The 24087-nt window shown below is 47.1% G+C and overlaps 1 protein-coding gene across 1 annotated transcript; it reads left to right on the top strand.

Annotated features, from left to right (window-relative positions):
• The first annotated feature begins 624 nt into the window (after positions 1-624).
• Positions 625-22627, top strand: chp1 (calcineurin-like EF-hand protein 1). Its single transcript, XM_055641078.1, has 7 exons — positions 625-867; positions 1658-1730; positions 12819-12899; positions 17244-17371; positions 18285-18346; positions 19577-19699; positions 20816-22627. The coding sequence occupies exons 1-7, from the start codon at positions 801-803 to the stop codon at positions 20867-20869; spliced, it is 588 nt and encodes a 195-aa protein (XP_055497053.1). The 5' UTR covers positions 625-800; the 3' UTR covers positions 20870-22627.
• Positions 22628-24087: the final 1460 nt, after the last annotated feature.

The following is a 24087-nucleotide window of genomic DNA, read 5'->3' on the forward strand; positions in this document are numbered from 1 at the left end:
GGGGTTGGACAGGCTAGATGCAGGAAGATTATTCCCGATGTTGGGGAAGTCCAGGACAAGGGGTCACAGCTTAAGGATAAAGGGGGAAATCCTTTAAAACCGAGATGAGAAGAACTTTTTTTCACGCAGAGAGTGGTGAATCTCTGGAACTCTCTGCCACAGAGGGTAGTTGAGGCCAGTTCATTGGCTATATTTAAGAGGGAGTTAGATGTGGCCCTTGTGGCTAAAGGGATCAGGGGGTATGGAGAGAAGGCAGGTACGGGATACTGAGTTGGATGATCAGCCATGATCATATTGAATGGCGGTGCAGGCTCGAAGGGCCGAATGGCCTACTCCTGCATCTATTTTCTATGTTTCTGTCCCATTCCAAAGCGCTCAGAGGAGGGAGCCACTGCGCAGCCGCCAGCTGCAGCCCGTGACGACATGAGACCCCGCCTCCACGCGTCACGGGGATGCGTCACAGGCGGGGCGGGGCTGGCCGCCGGAAGTGGGTTGTCGTCGGCGGCAGCAGCGGCGCTGGGCGGGGCGGGGCTGGGGGAGGGGTGGAGCGAAGGCCGCAGCCTAGCAGCAGCAGTAGCAGAGGGACAGCCGCCGGGCAGCAGCAGCACCGCCGCCACCATCACCGCCACCGCCGCCGCCACCACCACCACCGGCACAGCAGCCCAGGCAAGGCAAGGCAGCAGCGGTAGCAGCACAAGCACAACAGCCGGGCAGCAGCAGCAGCAGCAACAGCGGTGGTGGCACAGGCGCAACAGCAACAGCAACAGCAGCAGCGGCAGCAAACAGCAGCAGCAACCGGGATGGGCTCCAGGGCGTCCAGCCTGCTCCGCGACGAGGAGATCGATGACATCAAGAAGGAGACAGGCTGTGAGTGCGGTCAGATGAGGGGCTGGGAGGATGGGTCGAGGAAAGGCAAGGGGTGGAGGTTTCTGAGAGGGGAACGTTTGTGAGGGGAGAGGTGAGGTGAGGGGAAGAGGAGGAAGAGGCGAGGAGGAAGGGGCGAGGGGGTGGGGGGGGAGAGGGGAGGAGAAGGGGAGGGGGGGAGGGGGTGGGGGGAAGAGGGGAGGAGGGGGTGGGGAGGAGAAGGGGAGGGGGGGGGAGGAGGGGGTGGGAGGGAGAGGGGAGGAGGGGGGGGGGGGGGGGGGAGGGGAAAGGGGAGGGGGTGGGGGGGGTGAGGGGAGGAGAGGAGGGGGTGGGGAAGAGGAGGGGGGGTGGGGAAGAGGAGGGGGTGTAAGGGGAGAGGTGAGGGGAAGAGGAGGCGGAGGGGAAGGGGAGAGGTAAGGGGAAGAGGGAAGAGGAGGGGGTGAGTGTAATGGGTGAGAAGAGGGAGGGCTTGGCTTGGAAATGGGGTCAAGGAGGGAAGGGAGAAGTAGTTTTGGATAGAGAGAGGTTGGAAGGAGAGGAGGATTGAGTGAGTCGGCCTGAGAGAACAGAGGAGGGAGATATGGGTCGGTGCAGCTGGAGGGGGTAGTGGAGATGGGCTTTTGGGGACAATAGAGTGACAGGGAGGACGGTGTGGGTCTGGTTGTGAATGCTGTGTGGCTGCTTGTGTTATATGTATGGGAGAGGGAAATTGCCCTTCACTGATGCTGAGCACCAACATGCTAACATTTTAACCTAAAACTTAATTTGATAACATCTATTTTTCCTTTGTCAGTCTCTCACAGCCAGATTACACGCCTGTACAGCAGATTCACCAGCCTTGACAAGGGAGAGAATGGCACGCTCAGGTAAAGATGTACTGTCTTTCCTTTGTTTGGTCAATCAGTTCCCAGCTTATTGTGAAACCTTGTACAATGGCCTGTTTGTTTTATTTTTAATTGCCTTTGCGTTTTGTTATTTAGTGCTATTACTGTTTTTGTTCCCAGTTCCTTCTCCAATGTGGGTCACCAAGGTGCTTTTTGCTGACACATCCTACCTCTGTATTTCAAATGGCTGCTTTGGAGCAGCAGCACAAGATTAGTTAGCTGCATTACTGCTGTTGGGAGAAAGTAACGAGGTGTGGACAGTGATCGATGAGGAGAGGGCAGCGGATGTTGTGTGTAGGGAGGAACTGTCTGAAGAAGGGTCTCGACCTGAAACTTCACCAATTCCTTCCATCCAAACATGCTGCCTGTCCCAATGAGTTACTCCAGCTTCAGTTACTTCTATCTTCAGGGCAGCCGATGTTGTCAACATGGATTTTAGTAAGGGTTTTTAAAAAAATCCCCCATGGTAGGCTGAACGAAAAGATTAAGATGCAAGGGATTCATGGTGATTTTGTCGTATGTATTCAGGACTGCCTTATTCATAGTAGACAGGGTTGTAGTAGAAGGAAGATATTCAAGCTGGAGGTCTGTGACCAGCAGTGTTCGGGAGGGATTTGTGGTGGAACGTCTGTAGTTTGCGTTTATAAATGACTTGGTAATTGTAGTTGAGTTGGTTAACAAGTTTGCAGATTGCTGGGTTTATGGACTGTCTGGAAGGCTGTCAAAAGGACATAGCAGGATATAGAGCAGCTTTTCTACGTGCAGTTCTGGTAGCCCCAATACAGGAAGGATGTGGATGGAGGCTTTGGAGAGGTTGCAGAAGATGGTTTGCAAAATTATGCCTGTATTAGCGTTTACAAGGAGAGGTTGTTTTCCCTGGAACGCCAGAGGTTGAGGGGAGACCTGTTTGAAGTATATCAAATTATGAGAGGTATGGACAGTCAGGACCTATTTCCCTGGGTGGGAATATCCAAGATTAGAGTGCATAGTTATAAGATGAGAGCAGCAAAGCTTAAAAGAGATGTGTGGGTAAGATTTTTTTTAAGCATATTGGGTGCTGGGTGTCTGGAAAGTGCGTGAAGGTCCGACATGGAAGGCAGTGGATATAGATGATAGTGGCGTGGCATTTAAGAGGCTTTCGGATAGGCGCAGGGAATGGTGCGATATGGATCATGTGCAGGCACATGAGAGTAGTTTATCTTGGCATCATGTTCGACACAGACATTGTTGGCCAAAGGGCCTGTTCCTTTACTGTAGTGTTCTAATGGGACTTCCCTGTGCTCTAGCCCAACCTTGGTGGCATATGTTGCAATCTCTGGGCTGTGTTACATCTAATTTGTATGTGGTAAGCAGTCAGTGAGTAGTTTGTTCTACTTGAGGAACATGATCAAGGCTAGACATGTTTCATCATCAAAAGTCAGGCTAGATTGAGCACAAGGAGTCTTTGAGAGTTACAGCACAGAAAAGCTCTCCATATACTTGGTGAGTGCAGACCACATATTTGCTGAAGTAGGGTCACGACCTGAAACATCACCCGTTCCTTCTCTCCAGCGATGCAGCCTGTCCCACTGAGTTACTCCAGCGCATTTGCTCTAATATATGTATAAATCCCATTATAGTAATTCCGCATTCTTGTCAACTGTCTTCACCCCCCCCTCACTATGGGTACAATAGGGGTAATTTATAGTGGCCAATGAACCTGCATGTCTTTTGGTTGTGGGCGGAAACGGGAGCATCATGAGGAAACCCATGTGGCCATTGTGACGGTGCAAATTCCGTGTAGACAACACTCAGGTCAGCATTTTTTAAATTAATTCATGGGATGTGGGCCTCCAGGTTGAGCCAGCATTTAGTTGACTTTGAAGGTGGTTGTTAGTTGCTTCACTGAACCGCTGCGGTTCTTTAGCAGTGGGCGTACCCACAATACTGTTGGGGAGAGTTGCAGGATTTTGAATCAACTACGGTATATTTCCAAATCAGGCTGTTGCATAGCAACTTCCCGTACTTTTGTTACCCTTCTAGTTAGTGGAGGTCATTGGTTTGGGAGGTGGTGCTTAAGGAATCTTGCTTCTGCACGTCAATTATGGAGGGGGTGAATGGCAGTGGGTGCATATCAAGTGGGCTCCTATGTACGTTTTTTTTTATTTATGGTTCTTGAGTTGCATTACTCAACACTGTACCTCGGTGATTGCCAATCACCCCCCCCTTCCCCCAGACACTCCTTCCACCAGGAAAAAAATTATTGCACTACTATGACTATGCACGTAAATATATTTATTTATTGCTCATATTCTATGTCGCTCTTCTAGGGAGATGCTAACTGCATTTCGTTGTCTCTGTACCGTACACTGCACAATGACAATAAAGTTTGAATCTGAATCTATTGTTGAAATGCCACTCATCTATGCAAGTGGAGAGCAATCCATCATGGTCCTGAATTATGCCTTGTCAATGGTGGGCAGGCTTTTTGGAGTTTGGAGGGAATTTGCTTGCTGCAGGATTCTGAGCCTCCTACCTGCTTTAGGAACCAATGTTGTGTGTATGGTCACTCCAGGATATTGATAATGGGAGTTACAGTTATGTTAATGCCGTTGAATGTCAGGAGGTGATACCTGGACATTTTCTAGTTGGATATCGTAATTCCCTGGTACTTGTATGGTGCAAATGTTCCCACCTCTCAGTGATATTTAGGCCTTGCTCCTTTTTGGATTAGTTTATAGACACCGCGAGGAAACACTCTTCGTGTGAGGTGACAACTCTACTGCTGCGCCACCATGGAATGCTTTAACTGAAGAGTCACAACTACTATACAATAGACAATAGGTGCAGGAGTAGGCAATTTGGCCCTTCGAGCCAGCACCGCCATTCAATGTGATCATGACTGATCAACCCCAATCAGTACCCCATTCCTGCCTTCTCCCCATATACCCTGACTCCACTATTTTAAGAACCCTATCTAGCTCCCTTTTGAAAGCATCCAGAGAACCCGCCTCCACTGCCCTCTGAGGCACTGCCCTCTGAATTCCACTGACTCACCGCTCTCTGTGAGAAAAAGTGTTTCCTCGTCTCCATTCTAAATGGCTTACTCCTTATTCTTAAACTGTGGCCCCTGGTTCTGGACTCCCCCAACATCGGGAACATGTTCCCTGCGTGTCCAAACCTTTAACAATCTTATATGTTTCAATGAGAACCCCTCTCATTGTTCAATCATCAGCGAACATTCCTACTTCTGTCTTTGCGGCTGAAGGAAGTTCACTGATGAAGCAGCTGAAGATGGTTGGGGCTAGGACATTACCCTGAAATGTCCAGTGGTGAGATGATTGAATTCAAACCACCACAGCCATCTTTCTAGTCACCATTCCTTCTCTCCAGAGATGCTGCCCGTCCCGCTGAGTTACTCCAGCATTTTATATGTATCTTCGGTGTAAACCAGCATCTGCAGTTCCTTCCAACATCTTTTGTGTTGGGTTTGACGCCAACCAGTGGAGGGTTTGAAGAAGAATTGAACTTGGGCCGCTGAATCTGAGGCTCTAGTAGCTGTGTCGCCTCCAATGTGAGTAGATTTCTGGCACTGATTTATGGTTCTTTGAGCTGTGATGATTTTACTCATTGCAATAAAGAAACGGTCTACTTCCCCTTTATAAAACCATTTAAGGGCTCTCGATGCATGACACCATTGTACAGTCTGTGGCCTTGATGGCAATCGTTCTGTATTGATTTTAAGTTTCTGTACTGAAAATGACCCTCATCAGACTGCCTAATCGGAAAGCTGAACACTTCGTCAAGTTGCTCATTAGTTTCCACAGTCCCAATGGGTAGGATTTCTAATTTATTCCTATTGTTCATGACGATCTGGTTCACATCTATTTGTGGTGGGAATACCTAAAGCGCACATACTCATGAGAGATGGGCAATTATATCTTCTGCAATGTGAGAGAAAGTAGGCCAGGGATTAGGAAAAACATAGAAACATAGAAATTAGGTGCAGGAGTAGGTCATTCGGCCCTTCGAGCCCGCACCGCCATTCAATATGATCATGGCTGATCATCCAACTCAGTATCCCGTACCTGCCTTCTCTCCATACCCTCTGATCCCCTTGGCCACAAGGGCCACATCTAACTCCCTCTTAAATATAGCCAATGAACTGGCCTCAACTACCCTCTGTGGCAGAGAGTTCCAGAGATTCACCACTCTCTGTGTGAAAAAAAGTTCTCCTCATCTCGGTTTTAAAGCATTTCCCCCTTATCCTTAAGCTGTGACCCCTTGTCCTGGACTTCCCCAACATCGGGAACAATCTTCCTGCATCTAGCCTGTCCAACCACTTAAGAATTTTGTAAGTTTCTATAAGATCCCCTCTCAATCTCCTAAATTCTAGAGAGTATAAACCAAGTCTATCCAGTCTTTCTTCATAAGACAGTCCTGACATCCCAGGAATCAGTCTGGTGAACCTTCTCTGCACTCCCTCTATGGCAATAATGTCCTTCCTCAGATTTGGAGACCGAAACTGTACGCAATACTCCAGGTGTGGTCTCACCAAGACCCTGTACAACTGCAGTAGAACCTCCCTGCTCCTATACTCAAATCCTCTTGCTATGAAAGCCAACATACCATTCGCAAATTCCAGGAAGGATGCAAAGATCTTGAACTGTGTAATCCTGCTACAGAACCACCATCATACAATATAGAAGCAGGCCCTTTGACCCTCTCTCACTCTGTGCCAATTGTTGAGCGCCCATTTTTTTTCCTGTATTATCTCGCACTAATTCAATTTCTCTTCTCGCCTCCTCCCCATCAATTCCCCCACACTCTGCCACTCACCTCTACTTGTGGCACTTTACATGGCCAACAAACTAACTGGAGGTAGACACAAAATACTGGAGTAACTCAACGGGACAGGCAGCATCTCTGGAGAGAAGGAATGGATTTGGTGCAGCCCACATAATCACAGAGAAAATGTGTCGCCAATACCAGAACTGAAGTAGCTGGAGCTGTGTGACAGCAGCTCCACTAACTGTGCCACTGTACAGCCTAATGGTTCACTAATTGGATAACTTAAAATAAACTGGTACATCAAATATTTTGTCCTCTTTTATGCTAAAATGTATCTGCAATAGGTGAACACTCATCAGAAGGTATTATTTCCATTTCAGGTGGAAAGACATGTTATTGCTCATTTAATTTCAGAATGTTTTGGCGGGCATCATTGTTGGAGTTACAAAACATGCACAATGTGAGGAAGATTACTTAGATTGCTTTTTTGGATGTTCAAAGAAATACAGCACATAATCATAGAGTGTGCATTCAGGCCCTTTGGCCCAACCTGCCTACACTGACCAACCTGTCCAATCTATGCCAGTCCCACCTGCCTGCATTGACCCATATCCCTCTAAACCTGTCCTATCCATGTATCTGTCCAAATGTGTCTTAAACGTTGTGATAGTACCTGCCTCAACTACCTCCTCTGGCAGCTTGTTCCCTGCACTCACCACCCTTTGGGTGAAAAAGTTTCCCCTCTGGTTCCTATCAAATCTTTCCCCCCTCACTGAAAGCTATGTTCTCTGGTTCTTGATTTCCTCAACTCTGGGCAAGAGACACTCTGCGTCTACCCAATCTATTCCTTGTGATATTGGATCTCCAAGGAGTAGAGTCCTAGCCTGCAAAACCTCTCCCTATTGCTGAGGCCCTCGTGTCCTGGCAACGTCCTTCTCTGTACCCTTTCCAGCTTGACAACATCTTTGTTATAACATGGCGCCCGGAAATGAACACCATATTCTAAATGCAGCCTCACCAATGTCTTGTTTAACTACAACATGACCTCCCAACTTCTATACTCAATATCTGATGACTGCCAATGTGGCAAAGACCTTTTTGACCACCCCATCTACCTGTGATTCCACTGTCAATGAACTATGCACCCGCACTCCGAGATCCCTCTGCTCTACAACACTTCCCAGAGTCCTACCATTCACTGTGTAGGTCCTGGCCGTGTTAGTGCCACCAAAATGCAACACCTCGCATTTCTTTCTATTAATCTCTGTATCAACCATTCTTCAGCCCACTTGCCCAAACTACCAAAACCTGTCTTTTTCCATGGTAAAAATAGAGGAGAAATACTCATTGAGGACCTTGCCCATCTCCTGTTGACTGCTTTGATTCCTGAGGGGCCCCATTCTTTCTCTCTGGTCACCTTTTTTCCCTTTCTGTACTTATAAAATCTCTTGGGACAATGCTTAATGCTATCTGCCAGAACTATCTCCTGTCTCCTTTTTTTTGCCCTTCTGATTTCCTTTTTTAGCTTGCTTCTTAAACTCATCATAGGATACGCTTGATCCCAGATGCATATCCCATGCCTCCTCCTCCTCACTCTTGCCCGAAGCCTTAATTTCCATCGTCATCCAAGCTTCCTAACGTTTGCCTGCCTTGCCCTTCACTCTAACAGGGACCCGCATGTCCTAGTCTTGTCAATAACTCTTGTTAAAAACATCCCACTTTCCTGTGATCCTTTTCCTTCAACCAACCTACTGAGTGGGTACCTGTCTCATACCGTCAAAGATAGCCTTGCCCCCATTTAGCATTTTAGCTCGTGATGGCAGCCTCGTCAACATTCTGTCTGTCTTTACGTCTTTTTTTGTTATTTTTAATGTGCTTTAAAAGCTTGTGTTCATGTTCTCTGGTTTGATTTATGCGGGGGGAGGGGGGGTCGGGGGAAACTTTTTTTCAATCTCTTACCTTGTCGGAGATGCGATTGTTTTCCGGATCGTATCTCTGGTCGCTCTGCAGCCTAACATCATGGAGCTGGAGGCGTTGCTCGGGACTGACTTTGAGCCCCACCGCGGGGGCGTGGTGTTGCCATCGGAGCCGATCCCTTGCCTGGCATCGACGTTCCAACCGCGGCCTGTGAATTCCATCATCGAGGAGCTCGCAGTCTTGGGTAGAGACTGATGTCGGGAAGCTCCAAATGACGTAGAAAGTTTCGACTGGTCCCGACCCGGGGTTAGATCGCCTAGCGTGGGGAGTTGACATCCCCCCCCGATGTAGGAGCTTGATCGCCCCGATGCGGAGCGCCTGACTGCCAGCTACGGGAGCCACAATCGCTCCATCAACGGAAGGCTCGACACCCCCGAACGCGGGAGAACAAAGAAGGGAAGAGATTGAACTTTTTTTCACCTTCCATCACAGTGAGGAATGTGGAGGAGTCACTGTGGTGGATGTTTATGTTAAAATGTATTTGGTGTGTGTTGTTGCTTTTTAATGGTATGGCAAATCAAATTCCTCGTACGTTGCAAAACTTACTTGTCTAATAAAGTATAATTATGATTAACTGTAAATCACTGGTGCAGATAATAAGCCTTGGAGTAATATATGTGGTTAGAAAATAGGGTGTCTCTTCTCACTTGGCAGGAAGGGAAATGATTGAAATAATTAATGCTATTAATTTATTAATTGAGAAATGACTTTGCATAGAATTGTTATACATTGGTTTGCCAGAAGAGATGATTGCATATTTTGTGAGGAAAAGTGACAAATGTTTGAGCCATTAAAGGATATGAAGGATATTTGGTGGTAAAGGTTACTCATGAAAGATCAGTGCAGACCATATCAAAATGTATTCAACTTACTGCAAACTGTCTAATTTGCAATGTCTACTCAAGTTTCCAATGCAGAGAACCTGTATTTGGAGTACTCTGCCATTAACTAAAAGGTCTATTCAAATACTTTATTTTATGTGATTCATGCTGCTGAATTGATTGGAAATGTTTTTGTTGCAGACCCTCAGCAAATGTTAGTGCAAACTGCATCAAAAAGTATTCTACTTGATGCAAACTGTCTAATTTGGTGCTTCCAATGTAGGGAGTAACTATGTTTCATTCATCTACTGGTGCTGAGGAAGAACATGGAATTAACTTGTTGAAACCTACCTTATTTTGTGCAATTCATGCTCTTGAATTGATTGCATATGTTTATTTGGTTGTAAAAATGTTATCAGCAAAGGTTAGGGCAAACTGCATCAGAAAATGTTCTACTTGCTACAAAGTCTAATTTAGCGGGCGGCATGGTGGCACAGCGGTAGAGTTGCTGCCTTACCGCGCAGGTAAGACCCGGGTTCGATCCTGACTACGGGAGCTGTGTGTACGGAGTTTGTACGTTCTCCCTATGACCATGTGGGTTTTATCCCACACTCGAGATATAAGGGCTTGTAAGTTAATTGGCTATGGTAAAATTGTAAATTGTCCTTAGTGCATAGGATAGTGCTAGTGCACTGGGTGATCGCTGGTCTTCATGGACTCGGTGGCCCGAAGGGCCCATTTCATCCCTATCTCTAAAATCTATAAAAATAGCTGTGGGGCACTGGGTTTCGTGAGGCTACAGACGAAAGAAGGCCACAAAGGAATGCACAAATCTCTTTAATTGTTCGTCAGACAACTAAGTATGCTACATATTTAAAGAATTTATTGTTCTTGCTGGTCCCTTGCAGTTAAAACCAGTTGTGACTCCACCAACCCTTCTCTTTCTCCCCCCTTCCCCAAGGTCAGCCAGTTCTCGTCATGCCGGCAAGTTCATGTCAGCAGGTTCAAAGTAAAAGCGAATAACCAGCCCACTACCCTTATCACCACCATAGTGGCTTGCAAAAACAAGCCTGATTTATTTTATTTTTCTCATTGTCACTCGATGCGGGAATTTTTATGGTGTTGAATCATCGCCTGTCCTTGGAGCATTCTCCTCGACATCTCCCCGCAACCTATTCCCTCTCATATGCCCATCGGCGCTCTTCTTCTTCCCCCCCCCCCCCCCCCCCATTACGGACCCACTGTAGAGAGTAACTTACACTGGCCAATTCACTTTGGGATGAAGTGGGAGGAAATATGAATGGGGTCTGGAGGAAACCGACCTGGTCACAGTGGACCCTGTGGTCAATGCTGCTCTTTTGGACTGTTGTCAATATCATAATAAAATGTGGCAACGGGGTTGTTATCAGCAGGTCCTATGAATAACAATATGATGCTGTTTGTGTTCTCAGTGTGAAATTGGGCAGCATGGTCCATGGGAGCCATTACGCGCATGTTTTTACTCTGATCCGAGCCTAATCCATTTTATTCTTCCCATATTCCCATCAACTCTCCCCAGATTCCACCACTTGCATACTCATGGGCAATCTGTAGCAGCTAATTAACCTACCCAACCCCCATGTCTTTGGAATATGGAAGAAAAATAGAGCAACAGAGTACATTTATAGTCATAGGGAGTACGTGCAAACGCGACACAGTCAGAGAATTGAACCTGGGTTGTTGGAGCTATGATGCAGCAGATCTAATGGTGTTCGGGATATTGGAGAAAACTGTGTTTAGTTTAGTTTAATTTTGAGATACAGTGGCCCACCGGGTCTGTGCTGACCAGCGATCCCCACATATTAACACTATCCTACACCCATAAGGGACAATTTTTACATTTACCAAGCTAATTAACTTACAAATCTCTACGTCTTTGGAGTGTGGGAGGAAACCGAAGATCTCAGAGAAAACCCACGCAGGTCACCGGGTGAGTGTACAGACTCCGTACAGACAGCACCCATAGTCGGGATCGAGTCGGGATCTCCGGTGCTGCATTCACTGTAAGGCAGCAACTCTACCATTGCTCCACCATGACCACCCCGTCAGAACCGTTCTGACAGTACAGCAGGCTTCCCTCGCATTCACCCGAGAGGGCAATGGGGATTTCATTCCAGCTTGTCAACGAAGGTGGGATTCTCTGGGCCAAGGCTCTCCTGAGACTATATTGGGAAATGCCTTCTGTGGAATGTTGTTTGAGGTCTGGTGGAGCTTGAACCAATGGACCTGGTGCAGGCGAGAATAGTATTTAAAAAAAGACAAAGTGCTGGAGCAACTTAGCGGGGCAGCAACCCGACCGTTCAAGAAGGCTGACTGTTCGCGGGATGTCCACAATGGAGGCGATGTTGCAGCGGGGACTAAAATAGTGCCAATATAGACTCAATGGCTGTTCTGTACTAACCAGGGGATTGTGATTATGTATGGAGTTGCTGATCTCTATGCAAAGAAAATATTTCACTGTACCTTTGTCCACGTGATAATAAAGAAATCATTGAGAACAAGAATAGATGACGTTTCGGGTCGAGATTGTTTGTTCAGACTGATTGAGGTGGGGAAGAAAGCTAGAAGAGAAGAGGGGCAGGACAAACTCTGGCAAGTCGTATGTGGCTACAGGTGAGGGATGCGTTTGATCGACAGACGGTTGGACAAAGGCCAGGGATGAAAAGACAGAAGGGGTGAGAAAAGAACTGTGAAGAGTTGCGAATTGAGGCTACAGGACAGAATGGAGGGGGATCATTATTGTGGTGGTTGCTTGGTCTTCCTTCACTGATTGGGAGAAATGAGTCCCGGACCAGAGGATGGATTGCTCGATCCAACTTGCCACACTTACTGTGAAACAATTAAATGTGCTACTGGATCATTGCAGGTATTTGAAGTGAAAAATGGTAAATGTTTATGTGATTTAGGGCAGGGGTGGGGAACCTGCGGCCTTAAAGCTGCATGCGGCCTTCAAGGCCGTTAAGTGCGGCCTATTGAATGAATTCAAATTTTATAGAACAAATCCTTTAATTTTTCTTAATATATTTTTGTTCGTCTTTTATTATTTTAATTTTAATCTTAAAATGAACGTATTGATAATACCAACGAGCAAAAGAAGATTCAACAAAATAATATGATATGGGGAGAAGGCAGGAACGGGGTACTGATTGGGGATGATCAGCCATGATCACATTAAATGGTGGTGCTGGCTCGAAGGGCTGAATGGCCTCCTCCTATCGTCTATTGTCTAATCCTCCCTGACTGACGGCCACAATTAAAACATTAGTAAGTCATGAGGGCTATTTTAACAAAATAATGTACATTTTGAAGTATATCTAATTGAAGTTTCTTGGATGCAGCCCTATTAGATTACAGCTAACTTAATGCGGCATTCTAACATGAAAGGGTTCCCCACCCTCTGATTTGGGGAATTGAGGGTGGCTGGGATGTTACTAATTATTCTGCTCTGTCTTTCTGACCACAGTCGTGAAGATTTCCAAAGAATTCCGGAACTGGCCATTAACCCTTTGGGGGACAGGATCATTAATGCCTTTTTCCCAGAAAAGTAAGTAGTGATTAATTAATTCCTCCTTTGTGTTGCCTCTGTCATGCCTCTAACTCAATGCCTTGCGCAGTGATCGCCCATTTGGCAAATGATGGGTCAACGCAGTAGGTTTAAGGGTTGAGACATTTGTATTTCATTACATTTCCTTCCTTTAGTTGCTTTCCGAGAATTATAACTACTATAAATTCAAATTCACACATGCACTGACTACACCGCCCAACACTGACTTCCATCTGTATATATGTATATATGTATGTAGCGCCGCAGAATTTGTGCACCTATCCCCCCCCCCCCCCCCCCCCCCCCCCCCATCTCCCTTCTGTTTTTTTTTTTTTTTTTTCTGTTTCTTGTTTTTTGTGCTAAATTGTATGTATGCACTGAGTACGAGCAGCTTTCAGTTTCACTGTACATGTATAGTGACAATAAATGGCATATCTATCTTTCCAGAGAGTGAAAATGAAGGTGGTCTATCCAGTCTTGCCAGGGTTAGAGGCATTTGACCCATCCTTGTAGCAGTGTTAGAGCTTCATCCCTAATCCCATTCAAGGGACTGATCATATGTTTTATGGAGCGGGACATTGCATTGAACCTGAATTTGCCATTTACTTGTATAGGGAGTAACTGTAGGTGCTGGTTTAAACCAACGGCAGACACAAAAAGCTGGAGTAACTCAGCGGGTCAGGCAGCATCTCTGGAGAAAAAGAACAGGTGACATCTCGGGTTGACACACTTCTTCAGAGATGCTGCCTGACCCGCTGAGTTGTCTGGCTTTGCCATTTACTTGTTTGTCCCTATGTTCTCCTTATTAAAACTTCCCAATTGCCCCACGTCTGACAAACTTGGATTGTTTTCTCTGGAATGCCGAAGATTGCGGTGAGACCTGACAAAAGTGTATAAAATTGAGGTATAGATGGGATAGGAGGTCAGAATCTTTTTCCCAGGATGGAAAAAATCAAACACAAGAGGGCATATCTTTCAGGTGAGAGGGGCAAAGTTTAAAGTGTTTATTTTACAGAGAGGTTGGCGAGTTCCTGGAAAGACTTTTAGATAGACATATGGGTATGCAGAGAATGGAGGGATATGGGTTAGGTGCAAGTAAATATGTGATGGCCTTGTAATCAGGTTCAGCAGATATATTTTGAGCCAAGGGACCTATTCTGGTGGTATATCTCTTTATATATCTCTAAACCTTTCCCATCCATGTCCAAATCTCTTGAAAGTTATGGTGCCTGTCTCAACTACTTCCCCTGGGAGCTCATTGAATATACCCACCAACCTGAGTGTACCCAAACGTTGTACCTTGGGTTCCTAATCAGTCCCCTCTCAGCGTAACCCTATGCCTTCTGTTCTAGATTCCCCTGCCCTGGAATTTAAAAAAATCTGCGTTCACCATATCGATTTTATACACCTCATGAAGAACACTCGTCAATCTCCTCCTATCCATGGAATAAAGTCACTCCAAGGTCTCCCCCTCATCCTTCTAAACTCCAGCAGAGTACAGGGCCAGTGCCATCAAACGTTCATCATGCGTTAATCTAATCATCCCTGCGGTCATTCCCGTAAACCTCCTCTGGACGCTCTCCAACGCCAGCACATCCCTTCTCGGGTGCGGGGCCCAAAATGCCTCTCAATACACCAAATGCGGTGACTTTCATTGAGCTTCAGTACATGTGACGTTAACAAAGCTAAACAACATAGACAGCTCAGCATTACATCCCTGTTTTTATATTCTAGTCCTCTCGTAATAATTGCTAGCATTACATTTGCCTTCCTTACTACTGATTCATAGAAAAATAGAAATTAGGTGCAGGAGTAGGCCATTCGGCCCTTCGAGCCTGCACCGCCATTCAATATGATCATGGCTGATCATCCAACTCAGTATCCCGTACCTGCCTTCTCTCCATACCCCCTGATCCCCTTAGCCACAAGGGCCACATCTAACTCCCTCTTCAATATAGCCAATGAACTGGCCTCAACTACCCTCTGTGGCAGAGAGTTCCAGAGATTCACCACTCTCTGTGTGAAAAAAGTTCTTCTCATCTCGGTTTTAAAGGATGTCCAGATAGATAGCGACAGATAGCACAATGGGCTAAGAGTTCGGCTGGCGACCGGAAGGTAGCCGGTTCAAATCCCGCTTGGAGTGCATACTGTCGTTGTGTCCTTGGGCAAGACACTTCACCCACCTTTGCCTGTAATGGAATGTTACGGCGGCAGGCGCGGGCACACCGCGACGCCCTGTGTCTCCCTTTCAAGGGAGATGCTAAAAATGCATTTCGTTGTCTCTGTACTGTACACTGACAATGACAATAAATTGAATCATTTCATTTCATTTTTTTCATCCTTAAGCTGTGACCCCTTGTCCTGGACTTCCCTAACATTGGGAACAATCTTCCTGCATCTAGCCTGTCCAACCCCTTAAGAATTTTGTAAGTTTCTATAAGATCCCCTCTCAATCTTCTAAATTCTAGAGAGTATAAACCAAGTCTATCGAGTCTTTCTTCATAAGACAGTCCTGACATCCCAGGAATCAGTCTGGTGAACCGTCTCTGCACTCCCTCTATGGCAATAATGTCCTTCCTCAGATTTGGAGACCAAAACTGTACGCAATACTCCAGGTGTGGTCTCACCAAGACCCTGTTCAATCTGCTAATTAACCTTTTGGGAACCCTGCACCAGCACTCCCAAGTCCCTTTGCATCTCCAAATTCTGAATCTTCTCCCCATTTAGAAAGTCGTCTGTGCCTTTATTCCTGGGCCACCAAAGTGTATGAACACACTTTAGTACGCTGTATTCCATCTGCCGCTTCTCAGCCCACTCTCCCAACCCGTCACGTCCTCCCGCAGACCCCTTGCTTCCTCTGCATTAACTTCTCCTCAACCCATCTTTGTATCAACTGCAAACATGGCCACAAAGCCATCATTACCACAATCCAAATTATTGATGTACAATGTGGAGCGGTGACCCCAGCACTGCCCCCTATGTAACCCCTATGTAGTCACTGGCAGCCAACCAGAAAAGCCCCCACTTTATTCCCAGTGGTCCCATTATAGAGGTTCCCTGTTGGAAGGGGAGGGGGGTGAAGTAGGACCCAGGTTAATCAGACCACATGGTATTGGAGCTGACAACGTGGAGACTCTAGACCTGGAGCTGAGCCTGGAACACAGTCGGCTGCCTGGCCTGCTGGTAGATGAGGGAAAGATAAGAATCAATAGACAATAGGTGCAGGAGTAGGCCATTTGGCCCTTCGAGCCAGCGTCTCCATTCAATGTGATCATGGCTGATCATCCCCAATCCTGCCTTCTCCCCAAATCCCCTGACTCCGCTACTTTTAAGAGCTCTATCTAGCTCTCTCTTGAAAGCATCCCGAGAACCTGCCTCCACCGCCCTCTGAGGCAGAGAATTCCACAGACTCACCACTCTCTGTGAGAAAAAGTGTTTCCTCGTCACCGTTCTAAATGGCTTACTCCTTATTCTTAAATTGTGGCCCCTGGTTCTGGACTCCCCCAACATCGGGAACATGTTTCCTGCCTCTAGCGTGTCCAAGCCCTTAACAATCCTATATGCTTCAATGCGATCCCCTCTCATCCTAAACTTCAGAGTGTACAAGCCCAGCTGCTCCATTCTCTCAGTTGATGCAGTTGATGGAGGTCAGTGCAGAGAAGTGTCGATGGTGAAATTGGCATCTGGTTGTAGGTGGTAGACATTGGGTGCTGTTTCCTGGCAGCGTTAGTGCCTTTATCCGCGGCGGTCTGGCATGTGGCACGATCCAGCAGTGAAGCCTTGGGCCTGCGGGTGGCTGAAGCGAGGAGAGTTGGCGGAGGGACCAGACTGGAGGCGGGCAAGCAGTGATCCTTGGTGGAGTCCAGGTTGGCTAGGAAGCGTTCATTGAAGGTGTGGATCTGGCAGGCCCAGAGCTGTGGGACGGTCAGAGCGAGGACCTGCTGGTGCCAGTGTATGACGGCAGGTGTGGAACGCAAGGCACAGATGGAGAACTGTCGTGAGAGGTGGTGGATTAGCTGTTGGTATCAGATATCTGGGTTGGCTCCGAACTGGGAGGTCTGGAACTGAAGTTGGAAGTCATGAGGCACATGTTGGCACAGGCAAGCACCAAGGAAATCAAGTAGCAAGTTCAGGTTAAAACATGGTCAGAGAGCATTAGGAATCAGAGGGGGAACAGTGGGAGAGGGACTCTTCAAAGTAGACATACCCTGAAAAGATTTCACACAGGAGTCGTCAAAATGGTACAATGCTTTGCTGTGTTCACTAAAGGCATTTAATGAGTCTTTACATTTACTGTTGCTGGACTATCCTGACCATTTTTTTCCCCTTTCTAAATGTGCTCAGTGAAGATCAAGTGAATTTTCGAGGCTTTATGCGGACTCTTGCTCATTTCCGGCCCATCGAGGATGGTGACAAAAACAAGAGCCCTCAGCTTCCTGAGCCACTCAACAGCAGGAACAACAAGCTGCTCTGTAAGTCATTTGGTCAGCTCTGATAGAGGATAGGGAAAATGTGGTATCAAAAAGGCAGACGGAACAGAGCATGTGAGTGTGTGTGTGCGTCATAGGGTTGGAATTGCCAAACTGTATTAAAAATTTGATGCTCATTATTCATCTCTATAAATCTCGTGAGAGCATTGCATGAAAAGCCACAGCACCCAGTTTCAGCATGGTACGCTCATTCACACCATTCCTGCCAGTTCCATATTCCTCCCACACTGTAGTTGTGCCTCCAATCTCTCACCTTTCCCCTCCAGTGTGTGTGTGTGAGCGTGCGTGCGCATGGCACTATTAAGCACACCGTTAAGACATGTTCTATCCCGCAATGTGACCTCAAGATATGTGGGAAGGAACTGCACATGCTGCTTTAAACCAGATAGACGCAAAAAGCTGGAGTGAGTGACTCGGCAGGTCAGGCAGCAAGTCTGGAGAAAAGGAATAGGTGGCGCTTTGTCTCAAGACCCGAGACCTCTCCAGGGGTCCTTCTCTCCAGAGATGCTGCCTGACCCGCTGAGTTACTCCACCTTTTTGTCTTTATCTTCTTGTTGCCACAAGCGGACAATTGTTGGGACAGCCGGGAGGTTTCCTCTATCCTTGGGATAAGACATTCTGTAGGATGGTGCCACACTAAGAACTTGTTAATAGAAGAAAATATGTAACAGTAAGAGGAGACAAAGCAAAGGACTAATGAAGCTGATCTTTCCCAGAAGGAAAGATGAAAGGAATGACAGAGGGAGATATGATTGAATGTAGAATGTAGAAGACCTGTTCTGTGCTAAGCCCATGTGACTCTCCTGTCTGCTGTATGCAATCCTGCTTTCTATGGCTAATTAAATTGTTGCCCAGATTTTTCAACAAATAGACATGCCTCTCTTTTCAATTTCAGTTGCTTTCAGGCTCTATGATCTGGACAAGGATGATAAGATCTCTCGAGAGGAGCTCCTGCAGGTAATGAGCGACTTCTGCTGGATCTTAAGCTGCATTAATCCAGGCTGTCTTGCACGAAAATTATAACTCCTCTGTCGTTAACACTTATGGAATGCTCTCCAATTGAGATCCAGAGACACTTTCCGTCTACGGCTTGCCTGGACTTGCAGGACACCAGCCCAGAGCCGTGGAGTTTGAGCGGCTTATCCGCGATGGCTGTAAGCCTGGGCCATATATCCCATGTCCAGACAGGGCTGTAGGTTAACCTGGCAGGACAGGCAAAGTTGAACTGGATTTAGCGCTGTTTCTCCGCGCTGGCTGTGCGCCTGGGGGCACCGTTCCCGTATGACTCCTGACGTCTCTGGCTGTCCCTGGAGGGGAGGGGGAGGGGGGGATGGTCCAGTGGCGGTTCGGCAGCCCCAGAGACCCAGGTTCGATCCTGGCTGCGGATGAGGCGCAGATCTGTGTCCATGCCGCGGCACGGCTGCCGAGAGTATTTTTCGCTTGTGACCTATGACCTAGGCATACGCAGCCGAAATACCGAACTTGCTTATTGTCATGTGTACCGACAACAGAATGAAATTCTTACTTACCACAACATTAAAGCCATGTTACACAACACACATATATAACATATAAATAAACACATTCAATAAATGAATAACCTTATAACTACTGCAAAAAAAGCCCCAAATCCTCATTGCAACTAAAGACACTCCATGGCTCATAGGTTAGTGGAGTTTTAGTTTAGAGATACAACGTGGAAACAGGCCCTTCGGTCCACCAAGTCCTCGCCAACCAGCGATCCCTGCACATTAACACTATGCTGCACACTCTAGGTACAATTTTTACATTTATACCTAGCCAATTAACGTACAAACCTGTACGTATTTGGAGTGTGGGAGGAAACCAAACCAAATCTCGGAGTAAACCTACCCGGTCACGGGGAGACCGTACAAACAAGCACATGTAAACACGGGTCTCTGGTGCTGCAAGCGAAGTAAGGCAGCAACTCTGCCGCTGCACCGTAGTGTTGTAGTATTAAAGAGCCCGGTGGCTTTTGGAGGGGTGGGGGGGGGGGAGCTATTCTTCAACCTGGTGGTTTCAGACTTAGACCTACCCGATGGTATGAGTGAAATGAGAGCATGGCCAGGGGCGGTGTGGGTCTTTTGATAATGCTGGCTGCCTTTTAGAAGCAGCGCCCCCACACTTGATAGATGTGCATTCATCATCTGTTTATTCTTCAATCAGGTCCTTCGCATGATGGTGGGAGTGAACATATCGGATGAGCAGCTAGGGAGCATTGCAGACCGGACCATTCAAGAGGCAGATCAGGATGGCGATTATTCAATCTCCTTCATGGAGTTTCAGAAGGTAACGGGATAGGAAGGAGCAGATGGAAGGGAGAGCGTGAGGGGGGTAGGGATAACGATGACATAAGATTGGGAGGGGGTTGCAGGTTTGTAGTACTGTATCACGGCAATATACAGGGAGAGACCTGTGCTCAAAGGATCAAATGTTCATTTATTGTCACATACACCAATTGGTGAAGTGAAATTCAAGTTGCCATTGCAGCACATTAATAAGAATACAACATAACATTATAAAGGAATTTAACATAAAACGTAAAAACATCCCCCCCCCCTTCCCCCCAATGGTTGCCACTGAGGGAAAGCACAAAGTCCAGTCCCCATCCCCTTGTCCACCCATAGCCGGGCCTATTGAGGTCGCCGCTACGGGGCCCGATGTTACAGGCCCTTCACGCCGTGTGATGGTGCTCCGGCGTCGGGAGAACCCTCTCAGCGGCTTGGGACACCTGGAACGGCCACTTCCTTACCGGAGACCGCAGCTTCTGAAGCCAACATCCACCACTGGTGATCTCGCCGAGAGATCCCAGGCTCCCGATGTTAAAGTCAGCGCCGCCGCCCGCGGCTGGCCGCTCCACAGAATCGCGATGTTTTCACCTGTGGTCTCGGCATTCCGGAGCTCCAGCGTGGCGACCCGGGCAAGGCATCACCCGCTCCGCGATAGCGCTGTGCCGCCGCCAAAGCCATGGTTCTGGCCGGTACCCACAGGAAAGGCCGCTCCCGACCCGTTGGTAGGCCGCGAGGACGGGTTGAAGACACTGCTCGGAGGAAAGCCCGCCTCTCCGACCAGGTAGGGACTAGGAGAAGCCCCCTTTCCCCCTTCCTCCCCCACCGCCCACATAAAAAGACTAGTCCTCCCAAAACAAAACACTATTTAACACGTTAAAAATAAAAAAAGCAAAATAACGGACAGCTGCAGGCAGGGTAGCCATACCCAACCGAACGGCACCCCTTTCCAGTATTTATTGGATAGAACTGCACTCTGATGTGCTGCAGCTGGCATTATAGAGACAGACCTGTACCCAGTAGTACTTTCCTCTCTGTTATCAATGCCGCCTGCTGTTTTCACTGTTTGCAGAATTCAAGTCTGTTTTTCTCCTTCTGTTTCTTTCCTCCCCTCCAGGTGTTGGAGAAGGTTGATGTTGAGCAGAAGATGAGCATCCGTTTCCTTCACTGAATCCTCAGCCGGCCAGCTCTCCACTCAGACTCTGTCCGCCTCCGACGTCACTGATGTGTTACCTGATTATGTAGAGAAGTTTATCAATTGCATGGGAGAGCGCCAGTCATTTTGTTGGTTTCCCCCACTCCTGGGCAGTCGTGGAAATCGTTAACAGTGTGGCGATTTCTGTGTCCCTCTAGTTTGCCGTGTGGCGTGTTTCACCTGGATACCACCGAGCAGCTGGCTGCAGGGCAAACTAATCCGCCTTGCTGGTGGGGCAATGCTGCACCTTCAGGATATGATTAGCAGAGGAAGCCAGTCATACCTGAGGGAATTCATGACTCGTGGACTGCACAGTACTGGTGCTCCTTAGAATGGGCTGTTCTCCGATTGAACTGTGTAAGATTGAGGGGATGGCAATCAGGTGCTTTTAAATTGTATTTGCTAATTTTTCTGATCGGGGTTATTGATTATGGGGTATTTATTCATCCAAAGTTGTATAAATTGTGGTTTTTAGGTTGCTTGCTATTAATTGTCCCTTGCTGCCAGTTTAGTCCCTTAGTTCCAGCCTTACTTTGTCTGTTCCGCTTGTGATGTTTCCAGGCCAGTCTTTAACTGTATCCATTCCCTAACACCGAAATCCAATAGAATACTGTTTCTCTTTTGAGACCAGGGCCTCTGTAATTACCCATGTATCATACTTATTTGACTTGGCTGTCATTGGGACTCCTGTTGGCTCCCCCTGTCTCCATCCATGCTGAAACAATAACATAGATGGTGGTGAAAAGTGCTGCCTTTGCCAGCTGCTGCAGTCTGGCCAGGTTCCTTTCTGTCAGTGTGTTTTGTTGCTGCGTGTGAAGAGGGAATGGTCACCCTTTTTTTGATAATTATATGTCCTAGTGAACACTAAAGATGACCCTGTGCCTGTTTAGCTCCACTCGCTTTTGATGCATTGCTCGTCCTGCGTCCTGTGAGGATAGAATGCCTGTATTGCCTGTTAATTAACTAGATATGGCATTACACTCTGTTTATATTTAACTCCGGTTGTGTGTGTGTGTGTGTGCCTGAATGTGTTTATCCTGTTTGGTCGGCAGCTCACGGCAACACAGTTTCACAGTACGTATTGTGATGTGAGGTGGATGTCAACAAAGGAGCACTAAGTGTGAGGCTAGCCCAGCATTCAGGAACTTAAACCAGTCGCACATTTTACTTTTGAGCCTTGAGATAATTCTGAACTTCAGTTTTGCCAAGCAGCACACTACAGATTCCTGGGCTCTGCACACTGACTGGAATCTGCCCAGGATCAACTCACCAGTATTTAACTTAATACCAAAGTCTTCAGACTAAGGGTCACTCATTTGTTCTGTTTCTCAGACTGGAGTTCATTTTGTTTTGAGCCGGAATGTCTCATCCCATTCAGGATTTAATTTTAATTTGGATATGTTAGTGTCAGTACATGCATGGACCAGTGGAGGGACTGATGTACCACAGGAGATGCTCCCTTCACTGAAGGCTGTGCACAGAATACTTGCCCAACTACCTTCACTTGTTTCATGTCTCCCCCCCCCCAAGGCGCACGTGGAAAGGCGATGAGCATCCAAGTCCTTCCTTACGAAGATCGATTGGGAGCTTCTGATTGAACTGAATGTGTCGTGCAAACGGTTAAGTGCTTTCAGATGGAATGCTATCACCCTTTCCTGGATTGTGCCTTCACTTTCTTCCCTATGAGAAGAATATCTGTACATTTCATAAATAAAACATTTAATCGTTCCTTCATTTTGGCTACCTTTTATTTTGGTATTGATCATTCCACTCTAGTAATAGAAATTTTTTTTTTTCCTTCTCTGATTAAGAGCCCACATTTTGAAACTAAGTAAAGCCCCTGTCCCACTTGGGCGACCTCTCACCACGAGGTCGTAGGAGGTTTTCGTCACTCTCCTTCATGTCGAAAGTGGTCTCCGCGTAGTCAAGGCTTGAGCTAGGTCGCAGAGTATTTTTCAAGATGTTGAAAATTGACAGAGACTAAAATTAGGTCGCCGTGGGAAAAATCGATATTTATTTTAGGCGTAGGTCTAGTCGAGGTAGGTCATGGTAGGTTGTGATGCTAGTCGAAGGTAATAGCTCCGGGGTGGAAAAAAAGGTCAGTAGAGAGAGAAAAAAAAAAGGTAATTTGAACAGCAGGACGTCATCTCTGTCACTCCAGGGCATGTTCATTCATACCTGGAGAGTTTTTTGGAGAGGAGACGTGTTTTAGAGATGGCACCAAAAAGGCAGCAGCACAAGGGGAGGGCACAACCCTAAAAAAAAAAACCTGTCATGCAGGTGTTACCCACCCAGGAGTGGTAGGAGGTGATGCCACAGGAGGTGATAGTGCAGGAGGAGGTAACCCTGCATGAGAGACCCCTAGAGGAGGAGACCAGGGTGGTAGTATATGTCCCCACCACCACCCCATCCTTCACTGCCTCCTTTGAAGGCAGCAAAGCAGCCCGTTCTCCTGTGGCAGACACAGCAGCAGAGGCAATAGACAATAGGTGCAGGAGTAGGCCATTCAGCCCTTCGAGCCAGCACCGCCATTCAATGTGATCAGATGGCTAGATAGATATATACTTTATTAATCCCTTACTCGGGGAAATTCAGATTTTTTTGTAGCACACCAATAAAAGTAACGACACCACATTCAAAATGAATTGAACATGAAACATAAAAACATCTCCCCACAATGGTTTCCACTGTGAGGGATGGCTAATCATCCCCAATCAGTACCTTGTTCCTGCCTTCTCCCCATATCCCCGCTATTTTTAAGAGCCCTATCAAGCTCTCTCTTGAAAGCATCCAGAGAAACGGCCTCCACCGCCCTCTGAGGCAGAGAATCCACAGACTCGCCACTCTGAGAAAAGGTGTTTCCTCGTCTCCGTTCTAAATGGCTTACCCCTTATTCTTAAACTGTGGCCCCTGATTCTGGACTCCCCCAACATCGGGAACATGTTTTCTGCCTCAAGCGTGTCCAAACCCTTAACAATCTTATATGTTTTAATGAGATACCCTCTCATCCTTCTAAACGTCAGAGTGTACAAACCCAGCCGCTCCATTCTCTCAGCAGTCCCGCCATCATTAGGCTGTGGGCCGAGGAGCTTTATTCTGCAGTTTCGTGACCCAAGTCGCCAAACTACATGAAATTTTCACATATTGTGTAAAAAAAATTATATAAATCACCCCTGAAACTCGATATGAAGAAT

This window comes from Leucoraja erinacea, chromosome 9, assembly GCF_028641065.1.
Source record: "Leucoraja erinacea ecotype New England chromosome 9, Leri_hhj_1, whole genome shotgun sequence".
NCBI classification, from domain to species: domain Eukaryota; kingdom Metazoa; phylum Chordata; class Chondrichthyes; order Rajiformes; family Rajidae; genus Leucoraja; species Leucoraja erinaceus.